Here is a 21,123-nt window from a genome sequence, read left to right as displayed (position 1 = left end):
ACACTGAAGATTCTTTGTCCACTTTGATTTGTCATTTACTTTCATATGTCCAACACTGGGAACAAGCATATTTCGAAACAAAGGAATACGAAAACCAAATTAGGAACGACAAAGACATACATGACTGGACAAGAAACCTGGCATTGGGATGACCCTTGTGTGGTCTTGTGTCCCAAGTCCCCCAAAATTCTGGTCTGCATGTCCAAGAGACCACCAGATACACAGAAAGTGCTTTTACCTGGAGATGCTGAAGATCATCCTCCTGGACATTTTGGGATAAGTTGTAGACCTTGATGGTGGGATAAGGAGTCAGATGAGAAGATAACCAGCATCATTCTAAGAACCTCACTGCTCTGTCTTCATAACTGTCAGTCATTATACAACCAACTCTCCTACACACATTTATGAGGCCCAAGAAAGGAGAAGGTTGCATCATATTGCTCAGAGCTGTAGTCTCCTGCCTCAGCCCCTCATGAAGCAGGGTTTACAGAAGTTGGTTTTCCTGCCCAACTGGAAAATTGTTTGGAAAATTACCATCACTTCTTCATAATTTACTGATTTGTCTCTGCGCACAGAGAACTCAGGTTCTGAACGTCATGCTCACAACAGCTTTGTGCCCCTGCCTCTTTCTCTCCCACCACAGCGCTAAGATGACAACCGTGGACTTTCTTATTTATTTTCCTTGACACAGTACATTAGTAACTTTAAAGATAAATTAATGTTGCTTATATATTTACATATTGACACAACAACATCCATTTGCACTTATTTGGGTAATGTAATTTCTCAGGTAATAATTTAAAATAGTCATTACTTGACAGACTTTCTATATAGACTCAGTGTTTTCAGGTTCAATATAAATAGTAAATAATGGCTGGTAAAAGCAAAGTTAAACTAGTTTTAACTGGTTAGTACAAAAGATCTTTTCTATTGATTTTAAAGAAAACAGATATTGAGTCTGTACTTTAAGGATTTATTGAAGAAGCAGGTTTTTCAATTACAGTAGTAACTGTTTCATAGATAGCTTTCTTGTGGCAATCCTTTAAAAATTATTTTTAAAATTTATACATACAAATTTTTCTTTGTGTGTATGTGTACACCACATACTGTGCCTGGTGCTTCAGTCAGAAGAGAGTAAAAGCCACTGTCACTAACTGGGCTTGTGGCTGGCTATGAACCACCATGTATCAGCCAGGAGCGGGGCTGAGCCCAGGTCCTCTGCAAGAGCAACAAGTGCCCCTCATCTCCAGCCATCTCTCCAGCTCCAAGAGGCAGACTTATTTTGAAGCATCAACCATGGATTATAACTATAACTTTTATGTTAAATTCATTTATTTAGAAATTCAGTCCACCCTTCCTCCTCCTTTGTACTGGTATGGGAGGTGCGGACCAGAGACACCCTGGCTGCCTGCTCGTAACCCCAGGTCCCCATCTGTACGTGATCACAGCCTTTCTCACCTTTAAAAGTTATCTTGCCTTTGAAAAAAGATCTGCTTTGTTTCTTTACTGCCTTCTCTCCCTGCTCTCTTCAACAAGCAGAAAGCACCTAACAGTGGTCCTTAAACTTGTTTCAGCAGTACACTAGCTTTCAGAAAAATTTAGAAAATCTATAAAACCCCCTCCCCACCCAACAGTACTGTTAAAAGGGTAGGGAAAGCAAAAGATAGGGAAAAGCTTTAAGTACTCATGGTTTACATATAAATGTAACTGTTGCATCTAAATAAACTGTTTTTAAAGCTATGAACAAGTAAAGCTTTTACATTTAGAAATAATTTCATCGATAATGTAAAACAACAGTATATGTTTATAAATCCTGTTCCACTAAACAAGTTATAATACATTGTCCCCAAATCTTCACATAAGATTTTTAAATTGGCTTATTTATTACTGTTGGTATCTGTGGTGTGTGTGCACAGGGGAAGTGTAGCATGAACTGTGTGCAGCAGTCAGAGGCCAGCTCTGTGGGGTCTGCTCTGTTTCCTCCTTTGCACGAATTTTGGAGGTTGGGTCAGGTTAAGGATTTATACAGCAAGTACCTTTACCTGCTGAGCTATCTCACTGACACAAGCACCTTTACCTGCAGAGCTACACTGACACAAGATTACTCTTTTCTTCTTGAGACAAGGTCACATGTAGACCAAGATAGCCTCAGTCTCATTGTATAACCAAAGATGACTTTAAACTCTTGATCTTTCCGCTTCTATCTCCTCAGTAAATAATAACAGACATTCTCTACCACACCTGGTTTATATGGTGCTGGGGATTGAATACAGGACCTTGTAAATGCAAAATAAACATTCTACCAAGTGAGCTACACCCTTAGCTATAAAATTTAATATTATTCTAATCATTCTAAATTTTAACAGAAAGTTAACAATAAAGCCACTTTGCACTAAAGCAGCCAGTGTAGAAACTGATAATCGGTTGGACTACCACAACCTAGAGTGACAATGGCTACTCGTGTGGAGCTGACTGAGCAACACATATGATTTGCCATTCTCTCTGTGTCGTGGCCACATGTATGTAAAACACTATTCATGAATCTTAGTTAAAGAAACATCCACAAGTAGATTTCTTTATTCCATACCTGTATTGAGCTTATCATTGTGCTAAGGGCAAACACTGTGGCCGAATCTCTCAAAGTTGACTGACTGTCAAAGGTTCCCTGAGTATCCATCAGTAACACTGCAACCTACAGGAAAGACGAGTACATCACTAACGTGATACAGAGCAACCAGAGTACCAGAGTTACCATGACATTAACAATGAAAGAACTAAGAACATCTATTACCGATGAATTCTTAAAAGGTAACTTCTTACATGTGCCATGAATACCACAGAAAAGAAAAGAATATTAATTAGCTGCTGGGTACAGCCACTTTTTATTTTCTCTGATAATCTAAAACAAAAACCTAGCATTGAGACAATGTAAAAATATCAGCTTGTCATCTGCTATTTTATGCTCATTATGATTTTTGTCTCCTGGGATCACTATCGAGTTAAACAGGGATCATTCAGTGTGATGCTACTCTGACCCTTGTAGCATCATGTAAAATAGGCAAATCAATGTTTTTTCAAAAGACCATTTCAAAGTTAGCGCTGAAAATAAAAATTTTATTTTATTTAAAAAGTGTCATACCTTTTTACCATCAAGCTTATTGATGAGGAAAACTTCACTCCATATCTGGATTCCTGTGGTTTCTCGTTCAGATCCACCTCTCCATGAAAATCCAGTCAATGGTTCATTGTAATCTCCAACCCAATCAACAGATTCCTATAAATTTAATAAAGTCTATGATTCAGAAGTGAATATGCATGTATAGTTTTCCTCTTATCCCTTTCAGCCCTTTTCTTACTCTAGCTTAAAAGGAAAAACGTATGCACATCCGTTACATTGAGACAATCACATTATTTACTCAAAGTAATTACAGAGGAACAACCATTTGCTATGATTTATGTTAGGTTCTGACTAACATCATAACAATTTATACACATACAGATGTGTATAATATATGTATATGTAAGAATGGAAATTTATATAAAATAGAAGTAGAAACATAGGAAATGGAACAACTGATTGATTCATTCATTTATTCAGTCATTTATGTGTGTGTGCCTGGCAGATGCCAGAAGAGGGTGTTGGAGCCCTCTAGCTAGAGTTATAGGAACCTGTGGACTGCCTGACATGGGTGTTGGGACTTGAACTCTGGTCCTCTGGAAGAGCAGTAAGCACTCTTAAATCTCTAAACTAGCTCTCCAATTAATCTTTGCTCAGGTAAGACATCAAGGAAAGGTGATATTAGAAGACTATTTGTGAACTGTCCAGGTAAACACCTCGAAGAAGACATTCAAAGGAATCAGATGTCAAGAAAAGAACACAGTAAAGAAAGAAGGAAGGAGAAAGGAGAGGATGAGTGAGGAAGAGGGAACATTACCTAAGGACACACACAAATGCTTTGGGCAGGGTGAGCAGAAGAATGGTAGAGAGAGAGCTTAGACTTCAGATTCCTTAGGCCAAGAAAGGTGCTGGGTACAGATGTTTGTCCCAGAGGGAATCACCACCATAACTGTGAGGAGAGAGATTATTCTAGAGGTAATAAAGAGCTAGTATGGGAAATAACAGAAAGAACCAACAAGAAGGTTACTGTAAAAGTCAAAACATGCTATGGGCCTGAACCCTGTGCAAGACAGAGAGGAGGGACACCACGAACAAATACAAGAGAAATTTGAGAATCCAAAGGAAGAAAAACTAAACTGAAAAAAGAGTCAGAACTAAATACCAGGTGAGACAAGAAATACAAAGAATCACTTAGATTTAGGAATTTTTCATCAGTAACTTTGGATAACAGTTGCTATACTCACTTTGGTACCTGTTACAGATAATAAATTATTGATTTTTGGAAGACCTTTCTATATAATCCTTGAATTAAAAACCTTGTAGTAACTAAATTCCCACCTGCTGGCTCTGCGATGGCATTTTGTCTGGCTGGAGCATGCATGGTTTATACAGCCGTGGATTCACGAGGCCAACTGAGCCTTTATGTCCAGATGTTTCCTTGTAATGATCCACAGCCTCTGGCTCATACAATCATTCCACCCCTCTTCCTGGGAGGAGTGTCTGTGTGTTAGATACTGTCTTAGTCTATAAAGCAATTTTAGATCCTTATTAAAAGCATAATAATGGGTTCTGTCACCTGCACTATTCAGTCTTACATCTTCATTTTCAGTATAAGATCCACTCCATGGAAGATCTACCCTTTGCTTAATGCAAGCAGCACACTTACTCCCCTTAGTCCACAATGGCCCTTCTATTTCCCCTCTTGATCCAGATTTTGGACAGCTATCAGTTGTCATCAACTCTCTAGCTAGGGTGCCCATTTCCTCTCTCCATGTTGAACTTTGGGCTGCTGTGAGATTTCACAGGTCTTGTGTGTGTTATTACAACCCCTGTGAGTTCATGTGCATAGTTTCCTGTTGTGTCTAGAAGACACTGTTCCTTGAAGCCATCCACCATATCTGGCTCTTAAACTCTTTCCAGCCTCTCTCTACAATGACCCACAAGTCTTGGGAAGAAGGCATTTGATGCAGGTGTGCCATTTAGAGCTGAGCATTGCTCCAGTCTTTTTACAAATCATAAGTTCTGCCTCCTTATCTAAGCCATAATATGCTTAAGTATAAAAATATATCTTCTGTGGTATTCTCCATGATACCTACTACAATGGAAGGAGCCAACTGTTATTAACTAGCAATGTAGATATTTAAACAAATCAAAACATGATACATTAAAAAACAATTGGGAAATATATTTCAATGATAAACTGTGGTAGTTATGAATTAGAAAAACACATTATTGTAACATTAACTAAATACAATGAGCTACATGATATTATAATTCTGATATCCCAGAAAAATAATTTTAAAAGATAAGGGACATATCTACAAATAGTGACTTTGGAAGATTAAAATTTTAGCTTGTTTCGTTCTTTCAGGCATACATTTGTTATATGTTTAATGATTGATTACTGTACTGACTGGTTTTGTGTCAACTTGACACAAGCTGGAGCTATCACAGTGAGAGGAGCCCGCCTCCATGAGATCCAGCTATAAGGCATTTTCTCAACTAGAGATCAAGCGGGGAGGGCCTAGCCCATTGTGGGTGGTGCCATCCCTGGGCTGGTAGACCTGGGTTCTATAAGAAAACAAGCTGAGCAAGCCAGGGGAAGCAAGCCAGTAAGTAACATCCCCCCATGGCCTCTGCATCAGCTCCTGCTTCCTGACCTGCTTAAGTTTCAGTCCTGACTTCCTTTGGTGACGAACAGCATGTGGAAGTGTAAGCTGATTTTGTGCAGGAATAGAAAACCCTGACTCAGACAATTACTGAATACTACAGTTCAGGCATAAAATAAGGTCAGCAGTTTTCCTGATAAAAAAGAACATCATCTGCCACATTTAAAATCAAGTTCCACCACTCTAAGATGAGTGATAGGTGTATATGCAGAAGTGGGACTAGAACAGGTCCACACAGTCAGTGATGTCACATTCTGCGTCTCATTCTTCAGGCTCAGCTAGGTGCAGACAGAGAGAAAGGGGATCCAAGCAAGCACTCTTTATCACAGGCAACTGGATCTGAACACCTGTGCATCACCATCCCATCCGTGCTAAGTACAGTAACCCCTTTGGTACATGCTAGAAATCAGGGATTAAAAGAGCTCTGCTTGCTTTCAAAGACTGAATTATTTTAGTGCTTCTGTTCTTTATTTGTTTAAACTAACACTGGATAAATGTTAGCCTCAAAGTTGTCTTAAAATACTTCACACATAAAAGATCAAACAAAAAATGGATAACTGTACTATAAACACACAGGTCAGAGTCTTGTCATGTGGCTCTGCCTGGCCTGGAACTTGCTATGCAGTCTAGGATTCTCTGTATAGTCTTGGCTGTCCTGGAACTTGCTTTGTAGACATGGCTTGTCTGTAACTCACGCAGATCCGTCTGCCTCTCTGTTCTAAGTGTGTGCCATTATTCCAGGCCACTGAATTCTTAACTGGTAATTCTGCCCCAATCTCAAATGCTTCAGAATATAAAGTTCTTTGGGTGGTGTATCTCTTCTACTTCAACACTCCATGTTTGTATTGGAATTCACTGTGGGGGAAATGCCAGAAAGTCCCCTGTGGCCACCTCTAGCCTTGTCCTAGTTTCCCACTCACCCTCTGCACTTGGAGTAGCAAGGCCCTTGGAGACATGTTTTGTTCCACATGATTTCATCAGACACTATCAGCTACCTCTGGAATGACAACTGTCATCTGGGTGAGAACGGACTAGGAAAAGCTGTAAAGAAACTTACTGGGGGAAATGGTGGTGCTCTGTTTTGAGTTCTAGACTGCACAGGGATATGTATTTCTAAAAATAACCAAGAGCACATTTAATATTTGTGTCTCTCTGTATAGATTTTATTTAAAAACAAAAGCTATAAGAGTAATGTATAGTTTATATTGAAAAATGTGGAGAAAGTACACTGATGTTAGCAGTTTAATTTGTAGTTTTCCAATATCATGGAGTGAGGAAGGCTGGGAAGAACGAGTACAAACAGACACAGACGATAAACCAGACACTAATGTCAGTGGAAGAATGCAGGCACTGGTACCCAAGCACTCACGGTCAAATCCCTTTGCCTCAAGAGTTAAGAGAGTTGTCATAAAAAACCCCAACTTTACACACCCTTCCCTACCTGGTTGTACATGTACCGCAACATGAAGTCCATCAGGAAGGACTTTCCTTTTCGAAAGGCTCCAGCAACAGACACAGCAACCACCTCCTTGTCTCTGACGGCCTCGGACAGAAGGATCCGGTTCAGAGCAGCCTCATCTAACTCAAAGGAATGGTCATCTTTGACGATGAGGACTTGGACAGGCCCTGCCTTCCTCACCGGCTCCTCCTCTTCTGAGCTCCATTCACTTGACTTCTCTGAAAACCCACCTGTTGAACAGAGTATCAATTACTTCACTTAATTACCCCAAAACACCAAGACATGGGTGACTCTCAGTTCTTGCACAGAACTGAGCATTTTCATTCTAGCCATGTCTTATTCATTCAGACCATGTCATTTAGGCCAGACCAGAGACTGCCTGGTCATGTGATACATTCAACCATTATTTTCTTTTTAAAATGTTCTAAGTCTAAGTCAATACAAAGTTCTTTACTAAACAAGAAAAAAGAAAGCTAAGCAAGCACTCAACTTTTGGAACAAATGAGTCTCATGATTCTATTTTGCATCCACCATCCTCTTAGAGCAGCTTGGTTATTTACACAAATGGTCTTGCAATGCTTCTCTGTGTCTACACATGAATATATGAGTGTGCACATGCACACTGGGGTGCACACAGATGGAGGTCACAGGTCTTTATCAAATATCTTCCTCAATCGCTTTCCACCTTATTTTTTAGACAAGGCATCTCACTGAATCTAGAAATCACTGATTCAACAGACTGGCAGGTCAGCAAGCCCTGGGGGAATCTTTCTAGCTCTACCTTCTCAGCACTAAAGTACCACAATGCCTAGTTTTTATATAGTTACTGAAGATCAAACTCAGGCCCTCAGACTTGTGCAGAAAGTGAATAACTGGCTCCAAAAACTTGTATTCAGACCTTTACAATTCATTCACCCATATAATTAACATGTGTATGTGTGGGCATACATACATATATACATACATTTGTTATTTTTATTTATGTGTATGGTATGATAGTATCCCGTGTGTGTGTGTGTGTGTGTGTGTGTGTGTGTGTGTGTGTGTGTGTGTGCCATGTATATGCAGGTGCCCACGGGGGCCAGAAGAAAGCATGGTATCCCTGGAGCTGGAGGTATAGCTACTTGTGAGCCATCTGATGTGGACACTGGGAACTGAGTTCAGGCCATATGGAAGAGCAACAAATGCTCTTAAACACTAAACCATCTTTCCAGACACCACATTTTAACAAACAGACACATAAACAAACAACAAAAAGAATGACCCAGATGACCACAAACCTCAGAAGCCAATCAGGAGACCAAATCTAAGAACTCGTGAGATAGAAAGAGTTAAGATAAACACTAAAGTAGAGGGTATTCAATGAAATTACAGGAGAAAATTGTCCATCCAGAGGAAGATATAACATCCAATCCCAAGAGGCATTTAGAAAAACACACAGAAAATAACATATACTCAACATGCAACACTACTGCACACGTGTGCACCTTCCACCCAATGTAGAACAACTGTGTATTTCACATAATAAATGTTATTACAGTGTGCTATGGATTTACCACTTTGCTAAGTTTCATAAACTCCTTATGAAAATCTGAAAATATATCTATGGTGCTTTAAAGTTTTACTTTTGGTGTTTAAGTTCTGTCGGGAGTTGATACTTGTATAAAGTATATAACAGAAATCAAACTTTTCCTATAATAATAATACTCTATCTTAATTGAAATAGTTTAGAAAAGTTATTACCTATAGTATGGAAAGCCTCTCTTTTCTAATTAATATTAGTTTAGACTATTTTAACCCATTGGAGCTAGATATTATAATTAATGTGCTAAATTTGTCTTTAAATTAAAATTGCATTGTGCTGCTAGGCATAGTTTCAATCCAATAACTGGGGAAGCTGAGGCAAGAGGATCTTGAATTTGACGCTAGCCTGGGCTTTGCAGTAAGAAAAGGGCTCCTATGCCCTCTTCTGGCCTCTTCAGGCACTGCATACAAGTGATGCACAGAGGCAGGCAAAACACTCATATACAGAACATAAAAATAAATAAAACCTTTTAAAAAGATAATACTAAGGATTGTGCTAGTTTAGTAGGGTGGTGGTTAGAGATTTTCCTCCAAGATTCATGGCTTTGTTGTCCTTGAGTAGAAGGTTTCCAGTACCAGGAATAGTTGAGAGGGTCTTAAGTCTAACTAGAGACTTGTTGGTTAGCACAAGTTATGTGTGCCAGCATAGTCTCTAACAAAATTCTAAGCATGTGTCCTTATACCCAAGACAGATGAAGACCACACAGAAAACCTCAACCAGGCTGTAGTGTCATGGAGCCCACTCCCAGTGGATACATCTACCAAATGCACCCACACCCACAGCTTAGGGAACATTATGGAAAAGACGGCAGAAGGACTGTAAGAGCCAGAGGACCATGGGGTTTGCTGTGAGCTATTATGTAATATCTCATATATTATTTTCTCTTTATTCATAACCTGGCTTTTCTCGGTGCACACTGAGAAAATAAAACCTGTGGCTGCATCCCTAGATCTCTAGATATTATGTAATATCTCACAGCAAACTACATGTAATATCTCCTAATAATATCAAAAGCCACAACCATAAAGTCTCACCAACCTGACTGCCCAAACATGAGCTGAACAAGGATCACATCAACAGACATGCTAAAGTCCATGAGGTCTCAATCCTACACAAAGAACTCCAAGCAACTAAGAAATACCGAGATCAGGAGGAGCAGCCTTCCCTATCCAATATCAAATGGTCTGCCCTGATACATACAACATTACACCAACTGGACAGCATATACTTGGGATTATATATATTTACATATATGAATATGATAGCAATTAATAAAAAAGAGGCCATGAGTTTGAAAGAGAACACGTGGGTGTAAGGGAGGGCTTAGTGTGGATGTCATGCAGAAAGAGCTGCAGTGCACAAGTGAACTTTCCTGGAGAGAGCCCACCGTTTTTGCACAGCTGCTTTTTCACCACCGCATGCCAAAGACCCAGAAATCCCACTTTAGGAACTTACCCAAAGTAAATGAAAACCAAGCATTTATTCACAGATGTTTACAGTAGCTTTATTCATATAGTTAAATTTTAAACAGTAAACAAATGCTCCTCAGCTGGGGATTAATAAACAAGCAAGTATATTCATACAATGGGATATTATTCATGGATGAAAAGGAATAAACTACTGATTCACGCAACATAACCTCATAAATCACTTAAATAGCAATACGTTACATGATCCCATTCATATGAAAAGCCAACCTTCATAGGCTAAGTAGATTAGTGGTGACCAGCAGTGGATAGACAAATTGACTACAAAGAGAAAAAAGTATATGGAGTACTGTAAAGATTATATTCTAATTATAGTATCATTACATGATTGTACAAACTTGTCAAATCATAGGACAGTTCACTGGAGGCATGAATTTTACTTTATATATTAAGCTCCAGTGTTTTGAGTAAGAAATGTCATTTACATAACAGTATAATTGTGACGCATTTGGCAATAAACTTAAGAGCTATGTTGGTACACAGAGTGTTTGTAATAGGTGAGGAAATGCTCAGATCTGAAGTATTTGCAAAGTGCCACTACCAAGGCCTGGTGCATCTGACTGTGGAGATGGGAAGAGGAGCACACAGTCAGCCACCATGAGGCCATATACTGCAGCAATGTAATGAAAGGTACTTCAGACCTCTAAGGAAAATAGAAGTACAAAAGTCCCCAGACTTAGAGATTCTACACTGTGACATGTCAACATACCCTTTGATTTCTGGATTAGCTGTAACAACAATCAAATCCTCTCTTATGTAACTTAATGAGTTCAGATGAAAACACAAAGAAGAACAAAGTTGGAGGACTTACAGCACTGGCCACTGATGTTCTATGTGCACAGTAATTAAATATGGTGACATTAGCTAGGTGTGGTGGCACAGGCTTTTACTCCTAGCGCCCAGGACACTGAGGCTAGAGAACTGCTGAGAGTTGAAGACTAGCTTGAGCTACAGAGAATGCTCTAGTCTGGTATAGGAAAAACAAACAAACAGGTGTGGTGGCTCATGTCTGTAACAGCAGTACTAGGGAAGCTAAAGCAAACCTGAGCTACAATATTTCTGTTTAACAAAAGACATGACAAGAAAGCAAAAAAAGTTTAAGGATTCCAGATATATATGTGTACTTATGTATAGCAAAGATAAAGCTTCCATAAACAAGGAAGAACTCATCTTCCCAATAAATCATATAAAGCAATTAAATATTTATGAGGAAAATGAACCTCTGCTTCTACTTCTCATGATACCCAAAACCAACTTAAACCACAGGTCTAAGTATAAAATAGAAAAAAACAGACAAAGATTACAAACAAGCAACTGACAAGAAACATACCAAAAGGCTCCATACATAAGAAAAGATATTTGGGAGCTGGAGAGATGGCTCAGTGGTTAAGAGCACTGACTGCTCTTCCAGAGGCCCTGAGTTCAAATCCCAGCAACAACATGGTGGCTCACAACCATCTGTAATGAGATCAGATGTCCTCTTCAGGTGTGTCTGAAGACAGTGACAGTGTACTCTCATATATAAAATAAACAAATCTTTAAAAACAAAAAGAGCTCTTCCTGTAAGCGGCCAGAGGTGTCCTGTGAAGATGGTTCGCTACTCTCTTTACCCAGGAAACTCCACAAAATCATGCAAGTCCAGAGGTTCAAACCTTCGTGTTCACTTTAAGAACACCCGGGAAACTGCCCAGGCCATCAAGGGTATGCATATCCGCAAAGCCACCAAGTACCTAAAGGATGTCGATTTAAAGAAGCAATGTGTGCCATTCCAGGGTATAATGGTGGAGTTGGAAGTGTCCCCGGGCCAAACAGTGGGGCTGGACACAGGGACAGTGGCCAAAAACAAGTGCTGAGTTTTTGCTGCCCATGCTTAAGAATGCAGAGAGTGATGCTGAACTTAAGGGTTTAGATGTAGATTCTCCAGTCATCGAACACATCCAGGTGAACAAGGCACCTAAGATGCGCCGGCGAACCTACAGAGCTCATGGCAGGATTAACCATACATGAGCTCCCCCTGCCACAGTGAGACATCCTCACTGAGAAGGGACAGATCGTTCCAAAGCCAGAAGAGGAGGTTGCACAGAAGAAAAAGATATCCCAGAAGAAACTGAAGAAGCAAGAGCTCATGGCACGGGCATAAATTCAGCATAAAATAAATGCAGATGAAAACAGAAAGAAAGAGAGGATATTCAATGTCATGCAAATAAAACTGAACAGTGTACTGATAAAAGTGCTTTAATACATGTGGTTTGCAAAGATCAAGAGTGTGACAGTTCCTTGCAAGGTTGGTCAGTCATTGCAGGCAGATAGTAAAATGAATACAGCATCTTATCTATTGGGAGAGCAAATAACTGTGAAGAGTGCAAGTGTGTGTGTGTGTGTGTGTGTGTGTGTGTGTGTGTGTGTGTGTGTGTGTCCGTCCTCCAACTTAGAAAGGTTATTTCAAGGAGTCTATTCCACAGATATAATCACATAGATACAAAATACCAAAAGCAATCTAAGTATCCTTCAAATAAGAGACTGCTCAATCAACTACGGTTTATTTACCTATAAAATATAATACAATTGCAAAGAATGAGGAGGCTCATTTGGAATAAATGCCACTACATATTCTAATAATTTAAGATACAGCATAGCATGTACAATATGTATAACTATGAGAAATGTTTGTGTGATTGGGGGGTTGTGGGGTAGGAAAGAGCAGTTTAGACAGAAAGGGTTGACAGGGTTACCAGGGGTCAGATCAGTCAGATATGAGATGTGGGAGGATTTGAAACAAGGTAGGTATTGGGAATATGGAAAGAGGAAGGACCAGTGCCTGTATGCCTGCTTTTCATTCATGGCTAAGATTTTGCAGGGAAGAGGTGGATAACATAGGTAAGTCTGAACTTGTGGGGTCTTGTTTGTTTTCTTCTTTTCACAGCACTGGGTATGCAACATTTATTATGCTGAACAGGCTCTCTACCACTAAGCTATCCTTTACTCCAGCCCTAAAACCAAGATTTGTCCACATCAGTTTCTGCCTTCTTAAATACGTTTTCTTAAATTAAACTTAAGAGCAGTTCCCTAAATGATATTCAAATGTCAAAAGATAAAAGGAAAGGAAACAGGTCAGAAACAAGCCAAGTAGGGAAAGCATTTTACTATGGTGGATATAGACAAATGGTTGACCAGCAGAGAACTGACTGGCTGTGGGTGAGTATGCTTTGTCCCCTCTGAGACATGTTGAGAGGTGGTGGAGCCATTAGAAAGTGGTGAGGACATGAAAGCTCTTGTAAACATGCTGTTGCCGTTCTGGAAGAACTCAGTGGATTCTCAGGAGAGTGTACGCCATTCCTCTCTTGCAGAACTAGATTATTAGCAGCAAAAGTGGACTGCTAAAAAGTGATGCTATTTCAAAGATCTTTAACATTAATTATCTTTAATAATTCTCCCCAAACTTTCCTACCCCTTTACCCCATGCTCTACCTTGCACAAGTAGATGGTAAGCATGCATTACTGAGATCACCACACACTTGTGTCATAAGATGTAAAGAAGTCAAGCTAGCACCAACCTGGAATCTTCGTGCCTACTAGCTAGCTTTCACAACGCTGGAAGGCTCTGCACACACTAACAGGGAAGCAAAGTCATCAATGGCCTTACCTAGCTGTGTACTCTGTGAGCTGCAATAACAACCAGGCAACATACGTGCACTGTTGCAATAGTGGTATGAATGGTATGCGGGCAACCAGCCACTTCTCTGATCAGATCCACAAAACAGAACCCAGGCTTGGTGCTACTAACTAAACCAAACCTGAGGCTGACTAGGTCATATGGGAGAGTAATTTATCCTGTAAATTCTTATCTTTTCACCCATAGATTAGTGCATCTCTCAATGCTCATCAGAGAAATTGCTTCTTGTGATAGACAGTAATTAATACAGAGACTCACAATCGGTCATCACACAGAGAATAAGACACTTTGAAATTCTTAACTTCATATGGGACATCTATGTCACAACCTTTTGGCCTAGGTCTCGGTATTATCATAACAGAGAGGCAAGAGAGGCAAGAAAGATTGTAACACCCAGATGCAGCAAAACAGTATTTGTCATACATGACAGGGCCCTTGCACACAGAACTCACAGCAGCTGTATGACTACATGAACAAGACCTGTACAAGATCAAGTTAGCAAAGTCCCAGCAAGGATGGGAGCTATTGGCAACTAGTGGCTGCTGGGAGAGGGAGTCAGTTATTTGGGGATGTGGGCTCTGAGAGCCTACTCCTGTTCCAATAGGCAGTCCTTCACCCATGGACAAAGGTGGCACCAAATGGACTTGTTGGGTTCAACAGAGCAGATGGAGCTTAGAGGGGAAAGGTAGGGGGTGAGTAAGGGGATCCAAGTACATTACCTAAAACAGTAAAAGTGAGAAGCTGACCCTGATGTTCTGTCTCTTTAACATGGCTGCTGGCCCTTCGGGTTTTCTGTCATGACACAACAGGCCCTCATTAGACATGATCATGCACTTATCCACCCTTAAGGAAATGGATCGTATACATCTTCTTTCTTCAGAAGAAAATAATTCAGTCTCAGGCATTCACAACATCAGGAAAGTGAGAAAGAGATAAACATACTGCTTCAACTTTTTGCATACTGGGGAAAAGTTAACCTTATGTGAAATTTCTACGTCACTTGAACCTGTACTCAGCTATTGAATTTTGATATGCAGAAAGAAAAAATCTGAAAAACTTAGAATAACCAGAGCAAATAATCTATCAGAAAGTTTTGCTGATTTTCTTAATTGTAAACTTAGTAAAAAAAAGAAAGAAAGAGGGACAGAAAGGAACTATACTCTATCTACTCAGGAAATACTAAACCAGGAGCTATAAACAACTCTGAGTACAGTGGGGATATTTTAGAGAACACACGTGATGCTTAGGAAACTACCTTGGCAACAAAACTGTGAAGGACGAATACTGTTCTTTATAGTATTGTGTCTACGGACAGAACCTGAGCTTCTACTGAAGGACCGACCCTCTGGGTGAGTGCTGAGGACACATCCACAGTGATGCGAGACAGACAGTGTTTACACAGAAGACAACAACAAAATGCTAGTTTGTGAGGCCGAGTCTCAGAGCAAGAGCTCAGCTATGGGCTACAAAGAGACAACGGTGCATCGTAAGTGCCACCACGTAGACATTCGGGCATTCTGCTGCTACTGACACTGCTGGGATCAGGGTTAAAAGCAGTGATGCAATCACGCAACCTCAGAGCACTGGAGAGAATAGGAAAATCACTTAGCCCAATTTCTATTTATTTGGAAGCAAAATTGCATAAATCATCCTAAATATGCCAGTGCCCATGACTACCCATGCATTTGTTTGCTCTTTACACCGAGAGCACTGTGTGTGCATAACTCAACAGAAAAAGAAACTAAAGCAAAATGGCATTCAAACTCCTGATAGCAATACAGAGGAAACCTCAGTTTTCCTAGTACAGACACGTTAATTAAAAAGGAATACACCTTCATGATTATTATAACCATTAAATAAATAAATATGCATGCACACATATGTGCACACTATATATACATATACTATACATATACTTGGTACTGAAAACAATAAAAATTAAAAATACATGTAATTTTTGCCCAAAACAATTTCCTTGAATATCTTCTAAGAAAATTATGTGTATATATATAAAGGTTGATAACATTATTTATATTGTGAGAAATCAGAAATAATCTAAAATTCTAATTATAAAATACTGTAAATAAATTGTGACACAGGTATTTTATGTGAAATATATAGTCATTTGAAGTCACATTATAAAAAAAAACTAAATATAAGAAAAAAACATATTTAAACAAAAAAGCAGATTGAAAGTGAAATTCCTAAGAAGGAGAACAAAATATGCATAGAATGGAGTACTTTAGAGTTGGCTTTAGGAGTCCTTTCCTGTACAGAATTGTCCAGCCCTCTGGTCACGTCTGAGAGCTACTCTGAGAAGAGTGGTTATTCTGTCTGCAGTGTTGCCTGCCCTGCTCAGGTCTCCCCACCATTCCCAGCTCTTCTCTGTGTGAAGACACTGAAAACACAAACTGAAACCACATCACTATATAAGTTACAGATTTTTCTTAACAGAGCTCTAGTTTGAATCTTGTCAAAGGAAGGCACTGAGGGTAGTGGGAAGACAGAGTGAAGCAAAGTCACTGTCATGGTCCATTAGAACCAGGAAACTGTGAGCAGACAGCAGCCATACCGAAGCTACAGGATCACCCCAACCCCTAACCCTTCAGCCAGACAGCCAGGTACACAGACAAAGGGCTCACACCCATGTAAGGTCTCCACCAACAACCACTGTTCAAGAGATCTCAGTACTTAGGCAAGCAGAAGGATTTATTTTATAGGCAGCATCTGATAGGCTCACAAATGGAACCAACAAACAAAATATTAAGTATTTAATATCAGACAAAAAATGAAGCAAAAATATTACTCTAGAGGCCTACTATACAAAAATAAAAGGCTGAATTCATCAAGAAAATGTGATACTGTTCTGTTGGTAAATTCTTAATAGTTCAAAAGTATGTAAGTAAAGCTTAACAGAAAAGAAGACTTGACAAATGTACCAACCAATCAGATAATTTAAAAATGCCAATCACACTTGGGGGGCAGGTAGCAGGTGCTCTCTGGGAAGTGGTCTGTTCTGGCCCAGAGAGAGAGTAGGGTCACCTCCATTAAGACTCAGGGCCTGCCTACAGACTGCTGAGTATCCAGAAGAGCCTCAGAAGTCTAGCCAGAGCAATTAGACAACAAAAAGACGTCAGAGGGATTTACATTGGAAAGGAAGAAGTCAAAATATCACTATTTGCAGATGATATGATTGTGTACTTAAGTGACCCCAAAAATTCCAAGAGAGAACTTTTACAGCTGATAAACAACTTCAGCAAAGTGACTGGATATAAAATTAACTCAAACAAATCAACTTCCTTCCTCTACTCAAAGGATAAACAGGCTGAGAAAGAAATTAGAGAATCAATACCCTTCACAATAGTCAAAAAGACTATAAAATACCTTGAGGTGACCCTAACCAAGCAAGTGAAGGACCTGTATGACAAGAACTTCAAGACTCTGAAGAAGGAAATTGAAGATATCAGAAGATGGAAAGATCTCCCATGCTCATGGATAGGAAGGATCAACATTGTAAAAATTGCCATCTTGCCAAAAGCAATTATAGATTCAATGCAATCCCCATCAAAATTCCAACTTAACTCTTCATAAAGTTGGAAAGAGCAATCTGTAAATTCATCTGGAAAAATAAAAAACCTAGTGTTGTTAAAAGATGATGTCCTGGGTTTCAACAACAATGTTAGGAAAAGAATGAAGAGAGTGGGGGAAATATGGCTCATGGAGGTGCGGTGAGGCCTGGGGACAAGGGAGATGCCTCTGGGGGGCCATGTTGGGAATCTCTTCCCCTTGAGGGACCAGGCACACAATGGTATAGTACAGAATAGTTTATTTATGTCATGGGGAGTTAACAGGGTAGTAGAGGCAAAAAGAGAGAGAGAGAGAGAGAGAGACAGAGACAGAGAGAGAGAGAGAGACAGAGAAAAGTAGAGGACAACCATGAGCACATGGAGAGAGGGGGGGAAGGGAAGAGGAGAGGATAGGTAAGGGTGGGAGAACAATAGAGAGCAATAGAGAGAGGAGGGGGCAAGCAGCCCCTTTTATGGTGTCTCATCACTGGGGTGGAGCATACCTGGATATTGCTAGGTAACTGAGGGGTGGGGTTTACAGAATCCCAACATTCCCCCATTTGGCTTAATTAAAAAAGAAAACTTAGAGGTGAGGGTGGACCAGGAATAGGGTCGCTGTGATCTCTGACTGCTTCATGCTTGTTTTGGGGCAATGTTTTTAGAGAGTCTTGAAAAGTGGGAGTGGAGATGTTTGTCTAGCCTTAGAGTTGGCTGTTTGCTTGTTGTCCAGGATCTGTGGAACCATCTGAGGACAGGTCAGACAGAACAAGTCTAAGTAGAAGTATCTGTGTCTTCGAGAGAAGGCTGAAGCATCTGTAGGTTGTTTCTCTGGAGCTGTTCTAGATGTAATGAGGGCCTGGACTTGGCAAGATGCTGGAACACACATATATACATGATAGGCAGAGATTAAGTACAGTTGGAAGAAAGAAAAAATTTTGCAGGAGCGATCCTAGTGCTGCCATTCAGGCACACTGAAAGTAATAGAACAGAAATGGGCACCTGGCAAATTTTCCTGAACAGAACTCCAATGGCTTATGCTCTAAGATCAAGAATCAATAAATGGGACCTTATGATTTGGCTAAGGACATGGTCAAGAAAACTGGGAAAGAATCTTTACCAATCCGACATCTGATAGAGGGCTAGTATCCAATATATATACAAAGAACTCAAGAAGCTAGACTCTAGAGAATCAGGGTACAGAGAAAAAGAAGGAATTCTTAGCTGAGGATTATCAAATGACTGAGAAGCACATAAAGAAATGTTCAACATCCCTAGTCATCAGGGAAATGCAAATCAAAACAACCCTGAGATTCCACCTCACACCAGTTAGAATGGCTAAGATCAAAAACTCAGGTGACAGCAGATGCTGGTGAGAATGTGGAAAAAGAGGAACACTCCTTCACTGTTGGTGGGGTTGGTTGTAAACTGGTACAACCACTCTTGAAATCAATCTGGTGGTTTCTCAGAAAATTGGACATAGTACTACCTGAAAACCCAGCTATTCCACTCCTGGGCATATACCCCAAAGATGCTCCAACATATAACAAGGACACATGCTCCACCATGTTTATAGAAGCTGAAAAGAACCCAGATGTCCTTCATCAGATGAATGGATACAGAAAGTGTGGTACATTTACACAATGGAGTACTACCCAGCTATTAGAAACAATGACTTCATAAAATTTGTAAGCAAATGGATGGAACTAGAGACTATCATCCTGTGTGAGGTAATCCAGTCACAAAAGAACACACATGCTATGCACTCACTAATAAGCGGATACTAGCCCCAGAAAGCTCTGAATACTCAAGAAACAATTCACAGACATTATGAAGCTCAAAAAGAAAGAAGGCCAGAAAGTGGATGCTTCAGCTCTTCTTAAAAGGGAGAACAAAACACTCACAGGAGGAAATGCAAGGTCAAATAGAGGAACAGGGATTAAAGAAAAAAAATCACTCAGAAGCCACATCACCTGGGAATCCACCACATATGCAGCCACCAAATCCAAGCACTATAGCTGATCCCAAAAAGTACTTACTGGCAGGAACCAGACAGAGATGCCCCCTCAGGGACTATGTTAGAGTCATATAGATAGATACAGCTGAGCATGCTTGCAGCTAACTATCGGTCTGAACTCGGGGACCCCAATGAGGGTGCTAAAGAAAGGACTGAAGGGACTGAAAGGGGTTGCAACCTCATGGGAAGATAACATTATCAACCAACCAAACCCTCCAAAACTCCCATAGAGTAAAACACCCACCTCTGTGCACACATGGAGAGACCTATTGATCCAGTTGTATATGTAGCTGTAGCTGAAGATAACAGCGTCTGGCATCAATGTGAGAAGAGGCTTTTAGTCCAGGGAGGGCATTTTTCCCAATGTAGGGGAATGCCAAGGCAATGGGATGGAGAGGGTGATTGTGAAGGCAAATGGAAAGGGAGGGGAAATGGGAGTAGGGCAGGGGGTGGGAGGCAGATAACATTTCAAATGTAAATACAGACTATCTAATTAAAAAAAAAAGAAAAAAAAAGCAAGGGCTGGGGACAAAGCTCAGTTGCCTGTTTTGTAAGCTGAGGACATGAGTTAAATCTCTAGACCCACAAGAAAAAGCCAAGTGTGGTGATGCCCATGTGTAACTTCAGTGCTGGCAAGATACAGACAGGCAGCTTCCTGGGGCTGGCTACCCAGCCAGCCTAGGCTAGTTCCAGGCCAAATGACAGAACTGTTTAAAAGCAAGACAAATGGTACTCAAAAAATGGCATATGCTTGGACACACACACACACCTGCACAAAATTAATATTATTTTATAATATAAAGTAAGCTTCAAAATGTTCAAACTATTGAAGGTTAGAGAGATGGCTCAGCAGTTAAGAGCTCTAGCTTTTCTTCCAGCAGATCTGGGTTCAGTTCCCAGCACTCAATTGGCAACTGACAATTATCTGTGACTCCAGGGCCGGGGGGTCTGATTGCTTCTTCTGGTTTCTGTGGATAATTCATTCTTGTGATGCCCATACATGTATTCAGGTAAACATTCATATACATAAATTTTTTTTAAAAATCTAAAAATAACTCAAACTATGGGTATTCTAGAGCAGAAATTGCTTTAAATTGTAGCTACTAGCCATGTGTGACTATAAAACTGTAGGCAACTGAATTTAAACACATTAACTATTTGGTTCCTCGCCGTCACTTGGTCATATTTCACATATTCCACTGTCACCCTTGGCGTGTGGCCGCTCATATTAGAGCACCGCAGCTTTGGAACATCTGTTACCACAGAAGGCAATGCTGCCGCGCAATATACATTCTGACCAGATAAAGCCTAAGACACATTTAACAAACTGTAATTTAAGAAAGTCTATATTTTATACTCAGGAGTAAAACAAGAAACCTCTGTAGATAGTTAATTAACCCACTGACAATAAATCACAACAGATATCAGAACAAAATTTCCTCTTAGAGGAAAACTAATAGCCATGTATATGTATGTGAATATGTATAGATGGAAAATTTGGTTACATCCTACAATTTAAAAATAAAAATGAAGGAATATATCTAAACATAAT

At 40.0% G+C, this 21,123-nt stretch overlaps 1 protein-coding gene and 1 pseudogene across 2 annotated transcripts in view; one reads left to right on the top strand and one right to left on the bottom strand.

Annotated features, from left to right (window-relative positions):
- The window catches only part of ATL1 (atlastin GTPase 1), a gene marked incomplete at its 3' end in the record, with an annotated part of 59,098 nt that overhangs the window by 26,558 nt on the left and 11,417 nt on the right, over positions 1–21,123 (bottom strand). The window contains exons 2-5 of the mRNA XM_080909463.1: positions 7,229–7,476; positions 3,140–3,274; positions 2,588–2,692; positions 239–289 (exon numbers count right to left, since the gene is read on the bottom strand). Of these exons, the coding sequence (XP_080765589.1) occupies positions 239–289; positions 2,588–2,692; positions 3,140–3,274; positions 7,229–7,476 (539 nt within the window). The remainder of the gene's footprint in view (positions 1–238; positions 290–2,587; positions 2,693–3,139; positions 3,275–7,228; positions 7,477–21,123) is intronic.
- LOC308436909 (large ribosomal subunit protein uL22-like) lies at positions 11,908–12,469 on the top strand (annotated as a pseudogene). The gene has a single exon. The product of its transcript is annotated as a large ribosomal subunit protein uL22-like (transcript).

The sequence above is a fragment of the Micromys minutus genome, assembly GCF_963924665.1.
Source record: "Micromys minutus genome assembly, chromosome: 1".
Lineage (NCBI taxonomy): Eukaryota > Metazoa > Chordata > Mammalia > Rodentia > Muridae > Micromys > Micromys minutus.
The sequence above is the reverse complement of the archived record's forward strand: the minus strand, read 5'-3'. Positions and strand labels throughout refer to the sequence as shown.